The sequence below is a fragment of the Petromyzon marinus genome, chromosome 60, assembly GCF_048934315.1.
Source record: "Petromyzon marinus isolate PM22_M1 ecotype Great Lakes invasive population chromosome 60, UKy_Petmar_22M1.pri1.0, whole genome shotgun sequence".
In the NCBI taxonomy this organism is placed as follows: Eukaryota; Metazoa; Chordata; class Hyperoartia; order Petromyzontiformes; family Petromyzontidae; genus Petromyzon; species Petromyzon marinus.
The window spans coordinates 3,512,461-3,536,886 of NC_133726.1; the positions used below are offsets into that span (position 1 = coordinate 3,512,461).

At 50.9% G+C, this 24,426-nt stretch overlaps 1 protein-coding gene across 2 annotated transcripts in view; it reads right to left on the minus strand.

The window, feature by feature from the left end:
- Positions 1 to 24,426, minus strand: part of MYO6 (myosin VI) — a 132,846-nt gene that overhangs the window by 64,966 nt on the left and 43,454 nt on the right. For both annotated transcript variants that reach the window (XM_032976712.2, XM_076053266.1), the window contains exons 3-8: positions 20,795 to 20,864; positions 19,449 to 19,522; positions 11,458 to 11,587; positions 9,137 to 9,242; positions 5,940 to 5,995; positions 110 to 207 (exon numbers count right to left, since the gene is read on the minus strand). In XM_032976712.2, coding sequence (XP_032832603.2) covers positions 110 to 207; positions 5,940 to 5,995; positions 9,137 to 9,242; positions 11,458 to 11,587; positions 19,449 to 19,522; positions 20,795 to 20,864 — 534 coding nt within the window. The remainder of the gene's footprint in view (positions 1 to 109; positions 208 to 5,939; positions 5,996 to 9,136; positions 9,243 to 11,457; positions 11,588 to 19,448; positions 19,523 to 20,794; positions 20,865 to 24,426) is intronic.

Consider the following 24,426-nt stretch of genomic DNA (forward strand, 5'->3'; position numbering starts at 1 on the left):
GTGCATGCTGCGTGCTCTGTGCTGCGTGCCGTCCTGCGTTGTGTGCTGTGTCCTGTGCTGTGTGCTGTGTCCTGTGCTGCGTGCTGTGCCGTGCGAGGACAGGCCGCACCTTGCCGTTGAAGTGAATCTCCACAAATTTGCCGAAGCGGCTGCTGTTGTTGTTGCGAACCGTCTTGGCATTGCCAAACGCCTCCAGCAGTGGGTTCGCTGCACGGCACAGACGCACGCACGGCACACGAGAGAGATATATATACACACACACACAAGTGACTCACAGAACACACAAAAAGACAAAGATCCAACCCCCCCCCCCCCCCCTTATAGCCTTAACAGACTATTGGGGCAAGTGCTGTTAGCGAGTAGCAGCACCTATGAAGGCCGGCAGGTTACACAAGGGGGTGGTGTGGAAAACACCACCACCTGCTAACTTTGTCTCCCCAGCGATGATGTTTACACACCACCACACCAGGCACTCCTCAAAGGCTGAGTCGACCCAGGCGAGGCCCAGGACCAATTCAAATATTTGCCACTGTTATTGGTCGTGAGCGGAAAACTCGGGTCGCCGGCTTCGGAGCACAGCGCGCTAACTGCTGCGCCACCGCTCCCCACACGTGTATACATACGCGCACGCACACAGAAAGACAAAGGGACTAAGTGTCCGCCATACACGCTTTGAAACTGGTGAAGCAAGTGATGTTAGCGAGCACCTATTAAGGTCGGTTACGACGCAAAGGGAGGTGGTGGTGGTGTGGTCAGCATCACGCCCGGCCGCCTTTGTCTCCCCAGTGCTAAACTACAACTTTATTTAGCCAGGTAAGCCCCACTGAGCTATACAGATAATCCCCGAGTTACGATGGTCCGACTTACGATATTTCGATCTTACGATGGCGATACAAAAAAATTGTAAAATATTTTACATTTCGCGCGGCAGGCAAACGCAAGTATCCAGACGACGGACAGAATCTTGGTGAGTACAGTACAATATGATACGTTACGATACGTTCAATGCATGTATGATACGTAGCTTTAGCGATTTCATTTTAGGGTTAACACGATACGACACGTTCATTGCATGTTAAAAGTTTTTATAGCAGATAGGATTGTTTCCTGAAAAAACTCTGTTAAATTGCAGTTCATATAGGTAGGCTAAGAATTTACCTTTACATTTTACTGTGCAATACAGTATTGTAATTAATAAATACACACAGTATATAGTTTATACAGTACGGTACAGTAAATTGCTCTGTTTTGCTCAATTATCACCATTCTTTAAGACTCCTGGGTAGGCTAGGCCATCTTCGACTTACGATATTTTTGACTTACGATGGGGTCGTCGTAACGCATCTCTATCGTAAGTAGAGGACTACCTGTATTGTTGTTTTGTAGAAGCGACCTGGCCACAAACATGATAGCTCAACAACACGTGGAAATGTATAGCAGCAAAATACTCTCAACGCACGTCGATTCGAAACGTGGAGGGAAAAACCAGAGGCTCCGAATAAAAAATCCACGCCACCACAGCATAAAACTAAAAACGAAAATGTTTTAATTTACCAGGTAAGGCCCCACTGAGCTATGTAGCTCTTTTGCAGAAGCAATCTGACCACAAAATACTGCTCAACGAAGTGGCTTATCATCACGTGGAAATTTATAGCGTCGATTCCAAATGTGGAGGGGAAAACCCAGAGGACCCGAAAAAAACTCCACACGACCACGGGGAGAAGAGACACAAACTCCAAATATACAGCAGCAGGCATCAGGTTCCCGATCTAACCCACGACATCCTGCATACCAGGCGAGGGAGTTAACATCTCCTAGCCACCGTGATGATGATGATGAGAGAGAGAGACACAAACTCCAAATATACAGCAGCAGGCATCAGGTTCCCGATCTAACCCACAACATCCTTCATACCAGGCGAGGGAGTTAACATCTCCTAGCCAGCGTGATGATGATGATGAGAGAGAGAGACACAAACTCCAAATATACAGCAGGCATCAGGTTCCCGATCTAACCCACGACATCCTGCATACCAGGCGAGGGGGTTAACATCTCGCCACCGCGCGCGCTCATATGCACACTCTTGTGTTATGCGCTCACTCAAAAGGCTCAGTCAACACAGGGAGAGAGAACCAGGTTCTTGCTGTGGCATCTTTCCCATTGTTGACTGAAGGATGCAGGTGGCCACTCTCGCCACATGGGGGCGCTCGGGCCTCGCAGTTCCAACTTCCTCGCGCTGCCCCGTTGAATTATCTTGGCTTGGAGTTAGCAACATCGATCGTGCCCCTTCCCAGGAAAGCCCTCACACTCCGAGTCTCAAGACGCTCGTTTTAGGAGGGCCGCCGCTACGTTGGGATTGTTTGGCCAATATCACTGACGAGTGCGTTAGGAAAACCGGGGGAAACGGAGAAAAGCCAGCACGTACACATACGTGATGGAGATAAACAACTGAAAAAGTTCCCCCACAGACAGATTCGCGAATTCAAAGCTATGCGGCAAGTCGTCGTTTAACGCGCAGCGGTGTTCACACCGCAACGCATTTTCGCGATAACGCGGTTCCCTGTGCGAGACGCTCCACGAAACTGACGGGGGCGCCGGGCTCGACAGGATAATGGGGTTCACACCCGAGCCTCTTGCTCGCTCGCTCGCTCTCCAACAATGTCCACAAAATAGAACGGGTTCGCTCACCACCCGCCGCCAACAGATGAGCACACAGACGGAACATCTCCGGTTTACATCGAGACGCCAGGCCTAGAGACACCACTGACGGGTGCGGAGGCTGCCTGCCAAACGAGCGACCGGGCAAGTTGATCATTTATTTAAAAAAAAACAAAAAAATTCCCCGCAATTAATTACAATTGCTGTGAACCAGTTAAAAGTTCACCGTTTATTTTGCTTAACCAGCTGAGAACTCAAGAGACCAGGATAGAGTCTCATTGGTAGGAGTGAACTAGGGGGCATCAGACTCCCAGTAAGGGGGAAATGATTGTGGGGTGTGCCGTCCCAATTGAGCGATTCAGACACCTGCATTGGGGCGCCACGGTGGCTAGGAGATGTTAACTACCTCGCCTGGTGTACAGGAGGACCGGGGGTTCGATCCCGACCATGACGCCTCCTGTATAATTGGAGTTTGCGTGTCTCTCTCCCCGTGGTCACGTAGATTTTTCTCCGGGTCCTCCGGTTTTTCCCTCCGCGTTTAGAATCAACATGACGGCGTTTAGTGTATTTGGCTGCAATGTCCACATGACGACAAGCCACTTTGTGATGGGCTATCATTTGCGATAGCCAGATCGCTTCTGAAAAAGACCTACATAGCTCAGCGGGCCTTACACATGGCAAATTAAAAATGTATATTGTTTTAGTATGTCTCCATGAATCTGTATGGGTCTCTGGATCTCTGCGGATCTCTATCGGTCTCTGTGGGTCTCTATGCATTTAGAGTATATGGCTGCTGCTTATACATTTCTAAACGATGATGATCGCCTCTGAAAAAGAGCTACATAGCTCAGTTGGGCCTTACGCCTGATAAAAAAATATATAAATAGTTTACAGTTTTAGTTTAGCATGAGCATCCTGGACGCGTGTAGCACCGTGTGGGGGAGCTGGAGCTGTTGGTGCAGTCAGCCTGACCTTGGCCCCCCCCCCGTGAAGGGTACAATTCGAGATATTTATGGAATCCCATTACATTTTCCCCAACATAAAGCTCCCGGTGATTAGAGCACAATTGATTCTGATGTGGCGGCGGCGGCGGCGGCGGCAGAGGCAAAAAAAAAAAAACAACTCAGCAAAAAAAATATGCAAGGTTATTAATCAGCCGGCCCGGTACAGGAAAACCACTTGGTTCATTTTAACAATAAATTTTGAGCGAGGCAAGCGCCAGCGTGTGCGCCTGTGTGTAGGTGTGTGCGGGTGGCAAGAGGTGTGGGCAGCGGCGGTGTAGCGGTTACTGCACTGCGCTACGAACCTGGCGACCCGGGTTCGATTCCTGCTCACGGCCAACACCAGTGACGATTATCTGAACCGGTCTGGAGCCTCCCCCTAGGTCGACTCAGCCTCAAATGAGTACCCGGTGCGATGTGTAAACATCGCCACTAGGGAGACAAAGGCGGCCCGGGCGTGGTGCTGGCCACCCACCCCCTCGCTAACAGAACTTGCCCAACAGTCTGCTCAGGCTGCAGAGGGGATCTTTGTCTTTGTGGGTGGCGTAGTGGGGAGCAGTTAGCGCGCTGCGCGTTACAAACATGACGACCCGGGTTCGATTCCCGCTCACGGCCAACACCAGTGCCGCGGTGGCGAGATGCTCACTACCTCATTTTGGTGATTTCGAAAACGTTTTTTTGTTTTTGGCCATGTTTTTGTTTATTGTAGTACGGAGTTAGACTGATGGCCTTAATCTTAGTTGTCTTGTGGTTGTGGTTGTTGTTGTTATTTGACTTGCATCCCACTGGGATTTTTGCACACAGAGTTGGTGTACGGTGCTATTTCAGGAATATTTTGATTGTTTTTTTCCTGGATTTTCTGTTTGCACAGTCACATAGTCACTTTAAGATGTTTTTCTTGTTCATGTTTTTTGTTTGTTGAGGTTGCACCCGATTCAAGAGCCGAATGGCTCACAGGGCTATACCAAATAAATAAACTATGAACTATGAACCTCGCATGGTATACAGGGCATCGTGGGTTTGATCCCGACCCTGACGCCTTCAGTACAGGGCGCTTCAAAAAAATGCGAACACTTACATGGGACTATCAATTTTTTTATGGAAAAAAAACGGATAATGTACTGTAACATGTGGTTTTTATTTAATTATTTTTCTAGCTGTGACTTTACCCGAAAGACTCAAAGAGTATGATAACAAATGTACGTTAATAGCTTCAAAGAATCAAAGAGTCTCCACTTGTTCACCATCATTGTCAACACGTGCCTGTAATCTTCTCCCGGTGGTCCACAGAGCCCAGGGGAGGCAGATTTATTGTGGTATCGTTGCAAAGTCTCGAAAGTGTTAACATTTTTTGAAGCACCCTGTATATTTGGAGTTTGCATGTTCTTCTGGTGGTCGTGTGGATTTTTCTCCGGATCCTGCGTTTTTTTTCCCTCCACATTCAGAATCTGCGTCACGCACTTAGAGTAGTTGGCCGCTATAAATTTCCACACGATGGTAAGCCACTTCGTTGGGCTATCATTTGTGATAGCCAGGCCAGATTGCTTCTGCAAAACAGCTACATAGCTCAGTGGGCCTTACCTGGTTAAATAAAAAAACAATTTAGTTTATTAGTGAAAAGAAATGAGTACCCTGGTGTGGTGTGTAAACATAACACACCACACGTCACCACGCTGGTCGGAGCAAGCTGATGAAGATGGTTAAGGTGGAGGAGGGTACAGGACTGGGTCATTCGCCACTGATGTTGGCCGTGGTCAGAAATCCAACTTGGGTCGCCTTTGTCTCCCGGTTCACATATTCGCCACCGTTATCGGTCGAGAGCGGGAATCGAACTCGGGTCCGCCGGGTTTGTAGCGCAGCGCGCAAATCACCGTGCCGCCGATGGAGGATAGTCATACGCACGAGCGTGCACAAAACAAAGATCGCCAGAATTTCTTAACAGACTGTAGGGGCAAGTGCTGTTAGCGAGCACTTATGAAGGCCAGAACGGCACACGAGGGGGTTGGTGGCCAACACCACGCCCAGCCGCCTTTGTCTCCCCAGTGGCGATGTTTACACACCAGGTACTTATTTGAGGCTGAGTCGACCTAGGGGAGGACCTGATAAACGTCACTGATGTTGGCCGTGAGCGGGAATCGAACTCGGGTCGCCACGTTTGTGGCGCGGCGTAGCGCTAACCGCTACACCACCACGCACACACACACACATACACGCACACACACACGCGCGTGCCGGTGTCCGCATTTCAATGCCACATTGCGTGACGAGGGAGGCAATCACCTTCCACGATCCTCTCGTCGATGTCCTGCCCAGTTCCATACGACTCTGTCAGGTACCTGCGCCACAAAACACACGCGTAAAGCATGGCACACACGGCACACGGCACACAGTGCACAGACAACACAGCACACACACTCACACAGCACACACACGCACACTTATACACACTCATATGGCACACACAGTACACACACACAACACAGTACACACACACTCACACGGCACACACAACAGTATACTCACAACACAGTACACACACTCACACAGCACACACGCACACTTATACACACTCATATGGCACACACAGTACACACACACAACACAGTACACACACACTCACACAGCACACACGCACACTTATACACACTCATATGGCACACACAGTACACACACACAACACAGTACACACACACTCACACGGCACACACAGTACACACACAACAGTATACTCACAATACAGTACACGCACACACGGCACATACAGTACACACACAACAGTACACACACTCACACGGCACATACGGTACACACACAACAGTACACACACAACACAGTACACACACGGCATACAGTACACACACAACACAGTACATACACGCACACGGCACACTCACACGGCACACACGGTACACAGTACACACACTCACACGGCATACACAGTACACACACAACACAGTACACACACGGCATACACAGTACACACACAACACAGTACACACTCACACGGCATACACAGTACACACACAACACAGTACACACACGGCATACACAGTACACACACAACACAGTACACACACAACACAGTACACACACAACACAGTACACACACAACACAGTACACACACAACACAGTACATACACAGTACACACGGCATACACAGTACACACACGGCATACACAGTACACACACAACACAGTACACACACGGCATACACAGTACACACACAACACAGTACACACACAACACAGTACATACACACACGGCACACTCACACGGCACACAGTACACACACTCACACGGCATACACAGTACACACACAACACAGTATTACACATGGACACAGTATACACACACGCACACTCACACGGCGCACACAGTACAAACAGAGTACACACACAGCACAGACACACCACATACACAACACACACCACACACACACAGACACACACACAGACACACACACACAACACAGTACACACACACGCACACTCACACGGCACACACAGTACAAACACAATATAGCACACAAACAAAGATCCCCCATATAGCCTTAACAGACTGTTGGGGCAAGTGCTGTTAGCGAGCACCTATGAAGGCCGGAACGGTACACGAGGGGGTGGGTGGCCAGCACCACGCCCGACCGCCTTTGTCTCCCTAGTGGCAATGTTTACACACCGCACCAGGTACTCATTTGAGGCTGAGTCGACCTAGGGGAGGCCCGGGACCGGTTCAGATAATCGTCACTGGTGTTGTCCGTGAGCGGGAATCGAACCCGGGTCGCCAGGTTCATAGCGCAGCGCGCTAACCGCTACACTATCGCACACAGCATACACACACACACAGCATACACACACAATATTGAACACAGCTTACAAGCACAACACAGAGCGTACACACACAGGACATCAAACAGCATACACGACAGCATATAGCTTACACATACACAACACTACAGATGACAACGTACACGCACAACATACACACACTACACAGCATACACACACAAGGCAGCAGCAACACAGCGTACTCAACACAGCACAGAGGATGCGCACAACGCACAGCATACAGGACAGCGTCCACGCAACACAGATTACACGCAGAGCACCGAGAAAGCATACACACAGCACACAGAGGGAACACACAATACCCACACAGAGCCCACAATGGCACGCGCGCACACACACACACTTGTTCTGTCATGATGGGGTTTCTCATTCTTTACAAATTTGACAAAACGCTTAACAAACATCGCGTACACACGCGCGCGACACGCTGCCATTGCATGCAAGAGAGCAAAGACAAAGATCCCCCATATAGCTTTAACCACACTGTTTACGCAACTGCTGTTTACGAGCACCCTAATATTAAGGCTGGTACGGGACACTCGGGGTGGGTGTGACCAGCACCACGCCCGGCCACCTTTGTCACTCCAGTGCTAATGTTTTACACACTGTCCAAGAGACTGTACTTATTTAAGGGTGAGTTAATCTAGGGGAGGCCCAGGACTGGTTTAGATATTCGTCACCGATGTTGGCCGTTGGCAGGATTAACCGCCGCTACACCACCACTCCACAGAAACGGTGAGCACAGCAGCCACAACACAACACCGCACAGCTCCACAGCCACCACAGAACAATGACAGCCACAACACAACAGCACCACCACCACACGACAGTAAACAGCCACAACACAACAACAACACCACCACCGCCGCACAGCTCCACAGCCACCACAGAACAATGACAGCCACAACACAACAGCACCACCACCACACGACAGTAAACAGCCACAACACAACAACAACACCACCACCGCCGCACAGCTCCACTGCCACCACAGAACAGTGACAGCCACAATACAACAGCACCACCACCACACGACAGTAAACAGCCACAACACAACAACAACACCACCACCGCCGCACAGCTCCACTGCCACCACAGAACAATGACAGCCACAACACAACAGAACCACCACCACACGACAGTAAACAGCCACAACACAACAACACCACTACCGCCGCACAGCTCTACAGCCCATACAACAGTAACAGCCACAACACAACAGCACCACCACACGACAGTAAACAGCCACAACACAACAACAACACCACCACCGCCGCACAGCTCCACTGCCACCACAGAACAATGACAGCCACAACACAACAGCACCACCACCACACGACAGTAAACAGCCACAACACAACAACAACACCACCACCGCCGCACAGCTCCACTGCCACCACAGAACAATGACAGCCACAACACAACAGCACCACCACCACACGACAGTAAACAGCCACAACACAACAACAACACCACCACCGCCGCACAGCTCTACAGCCCATACAACAGTAATAGCCACAACGCAACAGCACCACCACCACCACACGACAGTAACAGCCACAACACAACAGCACCACCACATTCACAGATCTCCGCAGCCACCACACGGCGCCACCGACCGTGCTCCTCACCTCAGCACGAACTTGGTGTTCTCGGTTTTACCGGCCCCGGACTCCCCGGAGACGATGATGGACTGGCTCTCATGGTGGACCTTCATGTCCCGGAACGCCTTGTCAGCTGTGCAGGCACGGGCGGAGGGGGGGTGGGGCAGGAGTAGGAGGGATGTGCCGTGAGTGCATCTGCCCCGAACCACTTGTGGGCAGCGGTGGTGCGGCGGTTAGCGCTCTGCACTGCGAACCTGGCGGCCACCGGTTCGATTCCCGCTCACGGCCAACAGCGGCGACGATTACCTGAGCCGGTTCTGGGCCTCCCCTATGTCGACTCAGCCTCAAATGAGAACCTGGTGCGGTTTATGAACATCGCCACTGTGGAGACAAAGGCGGCCGGGCGTGGTGCTGGCCACCCACCCCTTCGTGTGCCGTGCCAACCGTGCTCATCGTAAGTGCGGGGGAAAGACAACAAAGGAGGTGCAGGGGGGGGGGGGAATGACCAGCTGTGGGCGAGTTAGGAACCTGGTCCCCAACCTTCCCCCTAGGTCTACTCAGCCCCAAATGAATACCTAGCGTGGTCATCTACATCATTAGACCTCCTTTGCCAGTTACCCCTTTTTCTGGCAACAAAACTGAAACCTTTTTACGAGGAATCATGTGGTGCCTTTTGGCGTCGTCTGGTCCAACACCAGTGGAGACTAGGCTCTGAGAAAAGCTGTCTCGGGTGTGGACCAATCAAATTCAAGGACAGTGCATATTATTATCAGAGTTGTCTCTTTTGTTTGCATTTTGACTGCTTGTGTTGTGGTTATTGCAAACATGATGCCTTGAATAAAGGTGTCAGTTTTTGTGCCAGTTAAAAGGGTAAAACCAATTACTACTACACAATACTTGTCAAAATGCAAACAAAAAACACACTCTGATAATATACCCATTGTCCTTGAAACTGATTGGTCCACACCAGTGACGGCTTTCTTTTGAAAAGGCGTCCCCTGGTCTAGCACAAATTGAGACGAGGCTCAAAAGAAAACCGTCTCTGGTGTGGGCCAATCAGTTTCAAGGACAATGCCACGTATATATTATCAGTGTGTGTTTTTTGTTTGCATTTTGACCACAAGTATTGTGGTTAATGCACCACATGATTCCTCGTAAAAAGGTTTCAGTTTTGTTGCCAGAAAAAAAGGGGAAAAACCCTATTATTACCTAGCATGGTGTTGAAAAACACCAGCAACGTGGAGAATAAAGGTGGCCGGGCGTGGTGGTGCCGACTACATCACCCGCCCGTGGTCCGTGCCTGCTCGCTAACACCACTTTTTTCGCCAAGTCGCTATAGGCTACACGGGGAATCTTTGTCCTTGTCGAGAGCCTGTGACAAGAAGAATTGCCACAGGGGCCCAACTACAAGTCAGGGGCTGCTATTCAGTGCCATGTTTATGGTGCTGAGCTGTGTAGTTAAGGACCCTTTTGAGGTACAGACACACAGAGGGACAACGACTGCTAAGTGCCCATGTGACTTGGGGTTTCATTACAATGTCCGGGCACGATGGTTAAGCCCGCAGCGTGGGACAGATGGGCGTTACCTGTGTGTGCGTGTGTGCGGTGGCACGGAGGTTAGCGCTAACGCTGCTCTAACGAACCCGGCGATCCGAGCTCCATTCCCGCTCACGGCCGCCAACGCACCGGTGACGATTATCTGAAACCGGTCCTGCGCCTCCTCTAGGTCGACTCAGCCTGAAATGAGTAACTGGTGCGGCTGAGTCAACATCGCCACTGGGGAGAAAAAGGCGGCAGGGCGTGGTGGTGCTGGCCACCCACCCCTTTCGTGTGCCGTTCCGGCCTTCAAAAGGTGCCGCTTGCAAATAGCACTTGCCCTAGCAGTCTGTTAATGGCTATGCAGGTGGTCTTTTTCTCTGTCCATTCGAGCATGAATGCATGCCCGTGTGTGTATGTATGTACATATTATGTTGAACTTCTTTCGCACTGCACGTAGCCAACCGTGCTAAATCGAAGGTGCGTGAGTGCATGAGTGCGTGCCAGTGCTTGAGTGCGTGTGTAAGTGTGAGTGTGTGCCCGTGAGTGCGTGCGTGCGTGAGTGAGTGCGAGCGCGTACGTGCGTTTGTGCCAGTGCGTGAATGCGTGTGAACAAGTGTGAGTGTGTGCGAGTTTGTGTGCGTGCGTGCGCGTGCCCGTGAGTGCGTACGAGTGCATGCGTGAGTGAGTGCGTGCCTGAGTGCGTGAGTGAGTGCGTGCCTGAGTGCGTGCGTGAGTGAGTGCGTACGAGTGCATGCGTGAGTGAGTGCGTGCCTGAGTGCGTGCGTGAGCGTGTGTGAGCGTGCGCGTACCTATCGCGTAGACGTGCGGCGGCAGCATGCCCAGCGACTTCCCGTTGTACTGCTTGACGGTCTGCGACGAGTAGAGCGTGGGGAGGTCGTAGTAGGGGTTCACCGCGATCAGGATGTTCGCTACGTACGTCTGAAACGGACATCATCCCCACGTGTAGCCTCAGCAGACCGTTGGGGCGAGCGCTGTGACAGCGAGCAGCAGCACCAACGAAGGCCGGCACGGTGCGCTCACACTGGCCCGGGCCTCGTCCTCACACCGGCCTGCGTGGTTACTGAGGTAGTCGATTAAATGTCAAAAGGCGCAGCCCCTGCAAGTGCTCGCTTCGCGCCCTGCTGGTGGAAGTGCGCTCCACTTAGCCTCTCGACAGTCACTCTGGAATGTACTCGGGGCTGACTAGTCCACACTGGGCCAGGCGTCTTGGTAGAGGGGGGAGTTTACCCACACTTCACCCCACGCACAACCCGCTGATCGTCGAACTGCAGCGAACCAGTTTATGCGGTCATTCCGACTGCCGTGCCGGAAGATCAAACCAGTTGCAGCCCTCAATTGTGTGCGAAACCAACTATTGCACCAAGGCAGCATTCCCGAAGGGGTCGATTACTCAACCGATTATCGATTCGCTTACTCGGCTCATCAGAAAACAGGAAAAAAGCCAGGGGAAGGGAAAGGGAAAAGACTCGCACGATGTGCCGCTAGACGGGAAGTGACGGGCGTCGGCTTGGTGACATCATCAGCATCACACCGGGCGTGGCTAGCGTAGGGGTTTCCCGCCTTCAGGGGAGGCAGGATGTCGGGCCGCTGCCCATTTTCAAATGAGCCCACGTGATCGTCCACACACAAAGGTGGTACTCGATTACGACGTTCGGTTGTACAATCGACTCGCTGTGACGAAAAGAGTCCGAGTCTCCGATGTCCCAGCTCGACTCTCATCATTATGTAAGGAGCGCCACGGTGGCGAGATGTTAGCTCCCTCGCCTGGTATCCAGGAGGTCCCAAACCTCTACACGGTGGCTCGGAGATGTTAACTGCCTCGCGTAGTCTACAGAAGGTCGTGGGTTCGATCCCGACCATGACGCCTGCTGTATATTTGGAGTTTGCGTGTCTCTCTCTATCCCCATGGATGCGTGGATTTTTCTCCGGGTCCTCCGGTTTTTTCCCCCTCCACATTCAGAATCGACGGTCACGCGTTTAGAGTATTTGGCTGTTATACATTTCCACATGATGATCAGCTACTTCGTTGACCTATCATGCGTGGCCAGGGTGCTCTAAAACAGAACTAATAGCTCAGTGGGCCCTTACCTTGTAAAATAAAGTGTAGTTTTAGTTGTTCCATTTATTTGTTTTTAGTAACTTGCTTACCTTTCCTATATTTTGCACTTCTATCATGTTTTTGTATTGTTAATTGTTATAACTTTCTGACCTGCCCCTACTGGACACATTTGTGATAAATAGCTTCATAGCTCATCGGATTCCTCCAGGATGGATAAACATTCCGATTCCGATTACCGTCATCACAAACTGCGCTCTCAGCCGTCTCGTCTTCAACGCGTTCCAAAAGGCCTAGAGAAGGCCAAATAATCTAAATGCACATCAATTCTAAATGTGGAGAAAAATCCACGCGACCTCGGGAAGAGAGAGACACGCAAACTCCAAATACTGTTTATAGCAGGCGTCAGGGTCGGGATCAAACACACGACCTCTTGTATACAAGGCGAGACAGTTAACATCTTGCCACCGTGTAGAGGTTGGGACTTCCCGTATACCGGGCAAGGTAGTTAACATCTCACCACCGACGAACTTGGTGAAAACGTTGTATGAACGTGAGGCTACGACCAAGTGAGCCGGACCGCGGCGACCCCGACCGCGTCGGACCTTGAGAGCGAGTTCTCCGAGCTAGACGGAAAGGACGAGTGAAGGCAAGTGCCCGAGAGACGGGACACAGGAACCGGCGGGGCGGCGGGGGGGGTGGCGGCCGCGAGCCCAACCGGGGACGGACCAATCGAAATCGCTCGGGGGGGGGGGGGGGGGGGGGAGGCGAACCGGCCGCACACCTCCTGACGCCCCGCGAACCTTCGCCGTGCGTTATCGGGCGCCCGTCTCCTTCTGCGAAGAGAGGGATTCTTTTCTCTCTAAATATTACAAACGAGCGGCTGCTCATTATGAATTTAAACGAAAAGGAACCCCCCCCCACCACACCCCACCCCACCAGTAGCCACCTGAACAAACAACAAAAAAAACGAACGCAACACGACCCGTGGGCTCAATTAGAGCACACGCACGGCCGGCCATGCAATGAGATGGACCAGGGTGCTACAAAGCATCAACGTCAAAAGCCGGGCGATCAGATGTCTGAGTCACTCCCCCCACCCTCACCCCCTCCGAGCACCCTCCTCTCTCTCTCTCTCTCAGCCTCCCCCACTCTCTGACAATGAGGCCGATATCAATGTCCTGGGAACTGAGCCAGCCCACCTTGGAGACCCGGGTTCGAGCCCCAACGCTTGGGTGAGCGCGACGTACGTGGCCCGTCGGGCCATCGCTTCGTTACCCGATCCTTTTACAATTTGCAAATGACATGCGAATGTTACATTTAAGCTTGATGGAGTGGACAATGCTGTACAAACGAGACTAAAAGGTAAGACTCCAGTGGTTTGTAAAATATAATTATTTTAATTAATTGCGACCCCCAACCCGGAATTCACAAGCGTTTTACATCGGACAGTTAAGAGGACAGGGCACTGCTTGGGGAGGTCTTCATCCAGCAGTGGACTGATCAAGGCTGCTGCTGCTGATGATGATGATGAGTCAACAGTGGTGACAGCTTGTCCAGCAGGAATTACCACATTTCACACATCCACACTAAGAACTACACACACGATCACATTACACACACACACACAACAAACACTCCACACACTCTCAAAGATCCCCGCCCTATAGCCTTAACAGAATGTTGGTGCACCTATTAAGGTCAGCACGGCACACGAGGGGGTGGGTAACCAGCACAACGCCCAGCCGCCTTTGTCTCCCCAGTGGCGATGTTTGCACACCACATCAGGTACTCATTTGAGGCTGAGTCAACCAAGGGGAGGCCCAGGCCCAATTTAAAAAATCGTAATTTGTGTTGGCCGGCCGAAACATTTACACACTTTCACACCAGACAATCATAATGCACACAATCTACACTACAAACACTCCACACACATACACTGCACGCACTCCCTTGACACACTCTCACACCCCCACACAATCACACACACGCCACATGACACACTCTCACACCGGCACCACCCTGGTTATACACAATCGGTAGGAGTGAGGAGATGGAGGGCGACTGCCTCCAACTCCCCAGCAGCGTCCTTCACGAGCCTCCTAAACAGAGGATGATCTTGACACCGCTGGTACCGGTCATCGGCAAGTCCACTCAGCTCCACATCCTCCTGTACCACATCAGCTCGAGCCGCGCCCATTTAACCCCCTCTATCCGGCCGAACAGAAGCTGTTTGGGTATGCAGTGGCTGGACATGCGGGCCACATGGGGGGGGTCACCCCCCACCGCACCCCACAAGCACCATCGGGGTCAAGTCAGTGAACGTGGCAGCAGCGACGCCGCCACCATCGATCCCCACCCGGGCGAGACCCCCACTTCCCGACTGCCGGCATCACCGGGCGTCCATCAGGACAACTTACTTCGATCAATGATGACCGTTTGTGGGGGGGCACGTAGCCGCTGCATACCCCCCCCCCCCCCCGGCCCCCACCCCTCCCGCGCACACGGTCAGTGACGGCGGCGTTTAAAAATTGTCGCCAGCTGAGACGGCGGTCCCGCGGAAACATTCCCGAGGCTCGATGAGAAAGCTGCGCTTCAGAATGACATTAGAATCGGAATATTTATTTACGCTGGAGGAAACCCGATGAGCTGCGAAGCTCTTTTTTCCACACAGATCTCCGGTAGGAGAGCTGGGTAAGAACGTTACGTAACGATAGAAGTGACGCCGCTGCCACCGCCATCGTCGTCATCATCATCGCCGTCGCCAGGGCAGCGTCTCTCCGGCCATCAGCGTTAACCGCCGGGCGAGTGAACGTTGTTCACCTATCATCATCGTGATTGTCGTTATCATAGACCATCGCGCTCGTTTCACCAGGAACGCCTCACCGCGTTTCAAGACTCTCTTCTCAGGTTTCTGTTCCAGCCAAGTTTTCCAAAGTCGATGTTTGTCACTGCCGCTGCGGGATCCGGATTAAGTGGCACAGGTGGCAACGCTCGCGCCTCACGAGCATCAAACCCGGGTTTCGACTCCCGGACTCGGGCGCCTCTCTCTGAGTTTGTATGTTCTGTTTCTCTCTCTCTCTCTCTCTCCGCCTGTCCTGCTCTTGTTTCCACCGGCTTCTCCAGTTTCCTCCCATAAACTAAAGCACAAACACACACACAACGTAACCACTAACGGGGCAAAAAACACCGCAATGCTGAAATAATTACCGACAAGTTACATCAGCAGCAGCAGCAGCATCGTCCCCCTGTCTACTACGACAATAACACTTGGCAGGATCCTCCTGAAAATAAAAATAAACTATAAACAATATTTGTTACTTTTACAATGTTAAGGCCCACTGAGCTACATAGCTCTTTTTCAGAAGCGACCTGGCAATCACATATGATAGACCAAAGAAGATGGCTTATCACGTGAAAATGTATAGTTGCCAAATACTCTAAACGTGTTGTTGTTGATTCTAACTGCTGAGGGAAAGACCGAAGGACACGGAAAAAATCCACACAACCACGTGGAGAGAGTGAGACACGAATACCCCAAATATAAAGCAGGCATCGTCAGGGTCGGGATCAAACCCACGACCTCCTCCGTACAAGGCGAGGTAGTTAACATCTCCCAGCCACCGCAGTGCCACTCTTGAGACTCGGAGAGATTTTCCTGGGTAATCTAGCGTAGATAAATAAAGAAACCGAGTTCACACCACTCAAAGCTCCGGATTGTGACCTTAATAGCTGCCCCGTTCAGGAGGGAGTTCATAATGGATTTTTTTGTAATTATTTATTTGTTTTCCAAAGACGGGTTCCGTTTTAAAGATTTCCCGCCGTCAATTAAACCCTCGGTCATCGCGCGCAAACAGACGAGCCTTCGAAGAGCTCGCGTCTCCGAAGAGCTCGCGTCTCCATTGCGAATCAATAATGTGCGCTCTTGTAGAATAATAATTTAAGGGTAGTTTAATCCGTGCACAGTAGTGTTGTGGTGAGGACTACGTTCACGAGGCCGTGTGGGTGTTGTGGTGAGCGCTTGTATCATGAGTCAGGGTGGGTGTTGTGGTGAGCGCTGGTATCATGAGTTCGGGTGGGTGCTGTGGTGAAGACTGGAACCATGAGTTCGGGTGGGTGCTGTGGTGAAGAGCATTCCAGACGGCCGCAGAAGCGCATCAGAAAGCGCGCAATGCAGTGACCATCTTTGTTCATGTATGTGTGTATGTATGTTGAGCTTCTCTCGCACCGTACGTAGCCAACCGTGCTAATTGGAGGTACGGGGGGGGGGGGGGGGGAGGACGACAAAATAAATAATAAAGGTTTAAAGAAAATAGTTTGTGAATCGAGATGATTGTTAGCTCCAGTGGCTTCCTAACATCGGAAGGAAGAGCGTTCCAGACGGCCGCCGAAGCGCACCTTGAAGTGCCCGCGAGATGTGGTGAACAAACCGTCTTCGTTCATGAGGGGCACCCAGCCGCATCCGACCCTGGCTGCTCTGCCCCGACGACCTTCGGTCCAACCTACGCTCAGCCAAAGGAGGCCGCGGGATTTGTTTACCGCTGCCTGACTGGAAGGCCCTCGGCTGCGGGCTGCCCCTCGACTACGGGCTGCCCCTTGGCTGCGGGCTGCCCCTCGGCTGTGAGCTGCCCCTTACCGGACACAAACGGTGGTTAAACCGGTCCGGAGCTTGCCGCTTTGCGTAAAAATCACTGCCGCTGGATCATATTTATCTGCGAGGCCAAAGAGGCCGATGAACTCGTTTTATATTGTGTTGACGTGTGGAGGTACAGAACGGGGGTTGTTCTTCTCAGGCTTGTACGCACAATGCTCGGCTCTCCAGCGCGTACCTCGGTGTAGTTTTGGTTCAATTCACCTTTGTTGAGCGTCTTAAAATTGCAATTAAAAACTAAACTAAGCTATTTTTTTTTTCACCCAGTCAGGCCCCACTGAGCTACGTAGCTCTTTTTCAGATGCGACCTGGCTATCACAAATGATAGCTCAAAGGAGTTGCTTATCATCAAGTTGGAACGTATAGCAGCCAAATACTCTGAACGCGTGATGCTGATTATAAATGTGGAGGGAAAAACCGAAGGGCCCAGAGAAAAATCCACGTGACCACAGGGAAAGAGAGAGAGAGAGAGACACGCAAACTCCAAATATACAGCAGGCGTCAGGGTCAGGATCGAACCCACGACCTCCGGCGTACCAGGTGAGAGAGATAACATCTCGCCACCGCGGCACCCCAATCAGGCGCGACACCAATTTGAATTGTTATCCTTGCTGCCGTACATGTTGCGTACGACCGCGGTCGCTGTCCCCGTGAACTTCGCTCCCCGATTCAATCCAACCTAATGCTGAGGATAGGGTCCATATCAGACACCACGTTGTGTTCAACCACCACACTGCAGGTCACAGTAAGTCATAAAGACAAAGATTCCCCATATAGCCTTAACAGACTGTTGGGGCAAGTGCTGTTAGCGAGCATCTATGAAGGCCAGAACGGCACACAAGGGGGTGCGTGACCAGCACCACACCCAGGCACCTTTATCTCCCGAGTAGTAATTATTTAAGGCTGAATCGACCATGGAGAGGAACAGGACCAGTTCAGATAATCGTCACTGATGTCGGCCATGAGCGGGAATCGAACCCAGGTTGCCAGGTTCATAGTGCAGCGCACTAACCGCTACACTACCACTCCCTACAGCAAGTGACTCGCACACACACACACACACCTACCCACTCACACACTCACTCGCCCGTTCATCCAAACACCCACGGACTCGCTCCCCTACTCACCCACTCAAACACTCACTCATCCACTAACCCAAACACTCACGGACTCACTCCATTACTCGCCCACTCAACCGCTCACTCGCCCACTAATCTAAACACTCACGGACTCACTCCCCTACTCACCCACTCAACAGCTCACTCGCCCGCTCATCCAAACACCCACGAACTCGCTCCCCTACTCACCCACTCAACTACTCATCCACTAATCCATACACTCATGGACTCACTCCCCTACTCACCCACTCAACCGCTCACTCGGCCGCTCACCACACTGCAGGTCTGCACCTCACTTCTCTCTCCGATTCTTCCCTCCACGCCGCTCCACTCCGAAATTCCCTCCTCCCATCGTCGTCTCTTCCTTCCCCCCCACAAGCTCTTGGTAACAAAAAATAATAATAACCGTGCCTAATTCATGAAACGCGTTACACCATTTTCTACTACCCATGCATCAATAGTTTACCTGTATATCGATATTTCAATGTTCACGTGTCATCTTGAGGGACTAGTACTGCTGTGTGTTATCTTGGTGTGGTCTGGGACTGTTTTATTATTGTGTTTGCTGCCTTGCCCAAGCTTGACAAATCGGACATATATAATTAATTTATATTTAGTGACTCCCTTACCTTTTTCTCTACTTTGCACCCCGACCGTTAGTGTCATACTCTTTGGTTCTTTCGGTAAAGTCACGTAGGTAGAAAAATAAGAAAATAAAACACCCGCCCCATACCGGACATCTGTGAAAAAGGAGCTTCGGAAAATGTCACCGGATCCCTCATACCCCTGCAGTCTCAATAAAGATTATAAAGATTGCAGTGCCGTTTGTTGCCGCCCCGCTTGCCACTTCGGGCTTCTGGGCCTGCGTGCTCTGCAACCGGTGGCGAGAGGAGGAGGTGGACGACGACGAGGAGGACGAGGGGGAGGACGAGCGCGGAGCGTTGGACAACTCACGTAAATCTTGTCCTTGCTGTAGCGCACGCGGATGTTGTTGAGCAACGTCGCCTCGTTCAGGTACATAAGCGCGCCTGCACAAGCCACGTGACAACAAAGACAAAGAGCCCCCCCCCCCGTATAAGTCTCTAACAGAGCACCTGTGAAGGCCGGCCACGGTGCGCAGAGGGAGGGGTGGGTGGCCAGCACCACACCCGGCCGCCTTTGTCTCCCCAGTGACGATGTTTACTATACACCGCATCAGGTTTTCGTTTGAGGCTGCGAAGAACCAGGGGAGGCCCGGGACCGGTTCAGATAATCGTCACCGGTGTTGGTGGCCGTGAGCGGGAATCGAACTCGAGTCGCCAGGTTCGTAGCGCAGCTCACTATCATTCCACATTATCACTCCTCACTCATTCACTCACCACGCACTCATTTAAAGACACAAAGATCCCCCACATAGCCCGAACAAACTGTTGGGGCAATAGCTGTAGCGAACACCAATAAAAGCCAGAACGGTACAAGAAAGCGTGGGTGGCCAGCACCACGCCCAGCCGCCTTTGTCTCCACAGTGGCGATGTTTACACACCACCACAAGGTACTAGTTTGAGGCTGAGTCGATCTAGGGAAGACCCAGAACCGGTTCAGATAATCATCACTGGTGTTGGTGGCCGTGAGCGGGAATTGAACTCGGGTCACCGGGTTCATAGCGCAGCTTGCTATCCTTCGAACGTTACCGAATCAAGAGCCAAATGGCTCACAGGGTAAAACCAAATAAATGAAACTGAAAATGAAAACACTCCCCACTCATTCTCACACACGCGCAGACACACCCTTCACTCACACTCTACAGAACAGTGGAAGAACCCACCAAATCCAAACAGGAGGTGCCCGAGTCAGGAATCGAACTGGGGCCCTTTCTTGCCGAGAGGCTCGAGTGAGTGCTACCCCCACACACGGCGACTCTGGGTTAGCACGTTTCGATACACATATATGGTGCGAAAGAAGTTAGTACGTACATACATACGTACAGCGGAAAGCGAGCAAACAAGCCACTCACAAATTTTGATTTAAAGCTTTCGTGACTGCAGTAATTCATATTCTTAGCTCTTTTGGTAAAGTCACGTTGAAGGGAAACAATAAAATAATAAAATATATATAAAACAATAAAAATTCTCACGACGTTTCGACCATAACACAAACGGTCGTCATCACCTGATGACGACCGTTTGTGTTATGGTCGATGATGACCGTTTGTGTTATGGTCGAAACATCGTGAGAATTTTTATTGTTTTATATATATTTTATTATTTTATTGTTTCCCTTCAACGTGACTTTACCGAAAGAGCTAAGAATAAGCCACTCACAGTTGTCCTCCACGTTCTTCTGGCTGTCCTCCTCGGCAGGGAACACCTGGTTGTACGGGGCCTGGAACATCTGCAAGGAAATGAAGGAGAGAAAGATCGGCGGAGCGATCGCACCTTCTGATCCAGCTGGCTATGTACGGTGCGATAGAAGTTCAACGTAGACAGTCACTCACCCAATCACAGTCACTCACCCACACACCCATCCTCCGATTCGCATGGTTGGCTACGTACAGTGCGAAATAAGTTAAACATACATACACACACATAAACGCACACAGTCACTCACCCACTCACATAGTCACTCACCCACACACTCACCTATCCTCGGATGAGCACATTTGGCTGCGCACGGTGCGAAAGAAGCTTGACAAACACAGATACATAGACTCACATAGCCAGTCACCCATTCTCCGCTCCAGCACGGTTGGCGACGTACGGTGCGATCAAAGTTCAACATACATAGACTCACATAGGCACTCACCCACACACTCTCCCATCCTCCGATTAGCAAGTTCAACGTACATACGTACGTCGAGTATTCCGTCGTTATTCTCCAGGGGTATGTTCCTAGAGATGCTCGTGGATAGAAACATTTTGCGGATATTGATATTGGCCTCCAGATATCGTGCGCACGCAACATCTGCAGATGCTTCTAAAGCTTCGAGAAGTTCTCTTTATCTCTCATCCCTTTATCTCTCATCCCTTTATCTCTCATCCCTTTATCTCTCATCCCTTTATCTCTCATCCCTTTATCTCTCATCCCTTTATCTCTCATCCCTTTATCTCTCATCCCTTTATCTCTCATCCCTTTATCTCTCATCCCTTTATCTCTCATCCCTTTATCTCTCATCCCTTTATCTCTCATCCCTTTATCTCTCATCCCTTTATCTCTCATCCCTTTATCTCTCATCCCTTTATCTCTCATCCCTTTATCTCTCATCCCTTTATCTCTCATCCCTTTATCTCTCATCCCTTTATCTCTCATCGCTTCATCTCTCATCGCTTCATCTCTCATCGCTTCAGCTCTCATCGCTTCATCTCTCATCGCTTCATCTCTCATCGCTTCATCTCTCATCGCTTCATCTCTCATCGCTTCATCTCTCATCGCTTAATCTCTCATCGCTTAATCTCTCATCGCTTAATCTCTCATCGCTTAATCTCTCATCGCTTAATCTCTCATCGCTTTCTCTCTCATCACTATCTCTCATCGCTTTCTCTCTCATCGCTTTATCTCTCATCGCTTTATCTCTCATCGCTTTATCTCTCATCGCTTAATCTCTCATCGCTTAATCTCTCATCGCTTAATCTCTCATCGCTTAATCTCTCATCGCTTAATCTCTCATCGCTTAATCTCTCATCGCTTAATCTCTCATCGCTTAATCTCTCATCGCTTTATCTCTCATCGCTTTATCTCTCATCGCTATCTCTCTCGTCGCTTTCTCTCTCATCACTATCTCTCATCGCTTTCTCTCTCATCGCTTTCTCTCTCATCGCTTTCTCTCTCATCGCTTTCTCTCTCATCGCTTTATCTCTCATCGCTTTATCTCTCATCGCTTTATCTCTCATCGCTTTATCTCTCATCGCTTTATCTCTCATCGCTTCATCTCTCATCGCTTCATCTCTCATCGCTTCATCTCTCATCGCTTCATCTCTCATCGCTTAATCTCTCATCGCTTAATCTCTCATCGCTTAATCTCTCATCGCTTAATCTCTCATCGCTTAATCTCTCATCGCTTAATCTCTCATCGCTTAACCTCTCATCGCTTAACCTCTCATCGCTTAACCTCTCATCGCTTTCTCTCTCATCACTTTCTCTCTCACACTTTCTCTCATCACTTTATTTTTTTCCCCTCTCTCTCTCTCTCGATGCCATAGTCGTGTAGAGAGTTCCAGACGCGATTCGCAGGCAGCCAAAATCGCGGCTAGCGAGTATGTGAATAACGAGGGAATACTTTACAGAAATACCCCAGTTCACGTCGGAGGTGTACAGGGTAGTAGGTGGAGGCGAAGGCTGAGCTTGTGTGTAAGTTCGTGTGGTGTGTGTGTGTGGGAGTGTGAATTAATTCACGGGCGATTCGGTGTCAGAGATTGTGGCGCATGCGAGTGGAACTTGGCGTGGAGTATAGAGTGTGCGAGTGTGTGCGAATTTGCGCCAAAGTGTGCGTGAAGCTATTGCGTCGACTCCGCCTCAAGTGAGTACCCGGTGCGGTGTGTAAACATCGCCACTCGAGAGACACAAAGGCAGCCCGGCGTGCCAGTGGCCAACCACCCCCCCAACGTGTGCCGTGATGACCTTCACAGGTGCTACTCGCTAACAGCACCCGTCCCAACAGTCTGTTAAGGCTACACGGTGGACCTCTGTCTGTTAGCACAGTGCCAGTAATCTCAGTTAAACCGCAAAGCATTGGTCATGTTGAATGTGTTGAGCGAGTTTGTTGAGTCAATGCGTTGAGTGCGTGCATTGGGCCCACGTATTGATTGGCACTCCACCTGTCCCTTACCCCTACTGACTGGATGGTGAGGGAGTCACAGTGCCCTTGAGTGTGAGTGTGTGGGTATTGAGCCCGCATGTCGAGTGTGTGTATTGAGCGCGTGTGTCGATGACCTGGGTTCAATTCCCGCTCACGGCCAACACCAGTGATGATTATCTGAACCGTTCCTAGGCCTCAGCCTGGTTCGAGTCAGCCTCAAATGAGTACTTAGTGCAGTGTGTAAACATTGCTACTCGAGAAAGTGTGTTGAGTCAATGCATTCAGTGCATGCCTTGAGCCCACGTATTGATTGGCATTCCACCTGTCCCTTACGCCAACTGGCTGAATGGTGAGGGAGTCACAGTGCCCTTGAGTGTGAGTGTGTGTGGATTGAGTCCGCATGTCGAGTGTGTGTATTGAGCGTGTGTGTCGAGTGTGAGTATTGAGCGAGTGTGTCGAGTGTGTGTGTGTGTGTTGAGTGTGGGGAGCGGTAGTGTAACAGTTTGCGTGCTGCGCTCCGAACCCGGTGACCCGCGTTCAATTCCCGCTCACGGCCAACACCAATGATGATTATCTGAACCGGTCCTAGGCCGCCCCTGGTTAGAGTCATCCTCAAATAATTACTTAGTGCAGTGTGTAAACATTGCTACTCGAGAGACAAACGGCGGCCGGGCGTGGTGCTGGCCACCGAACCCCTTGTGTGCCATACCGGCCTTCTTAGGTGCTACTCGCTAAAAGCACTTGCCCCAACAGTCTTGCGAAGGGTTTGTAAGTATGCGTGTGCAGATTGTGCCGAATGTGTGTGTGTTGAGAATTTCAATGTGCAAAGACTGTTGATGTGTTGAGTGTGTGTATGTTGAGAATGTGTCCGGCAAAAAGAACCCCCTACCTATAGTAATAGGTTTGACCCTTTTAACTGGCACAAAAACTGACATCTTTATTCAAGGCATCATGTTTGCAATAACCACAACACAAGCAGTCAAAATGCAAACAAAAGAGACAACTCTGATAATAATATGCACTGTCCTTGAATTTGATTTGTCCACACCCGAGACAGCTTTTCTTAGAGCCTAGTCTCCACTGGTGTTGGACCAGAAAACACCAAAAGGCGTACAACTCAAAAACAGCGCACTATCAGAGTATTGAGGGCTCGGGGTGAGC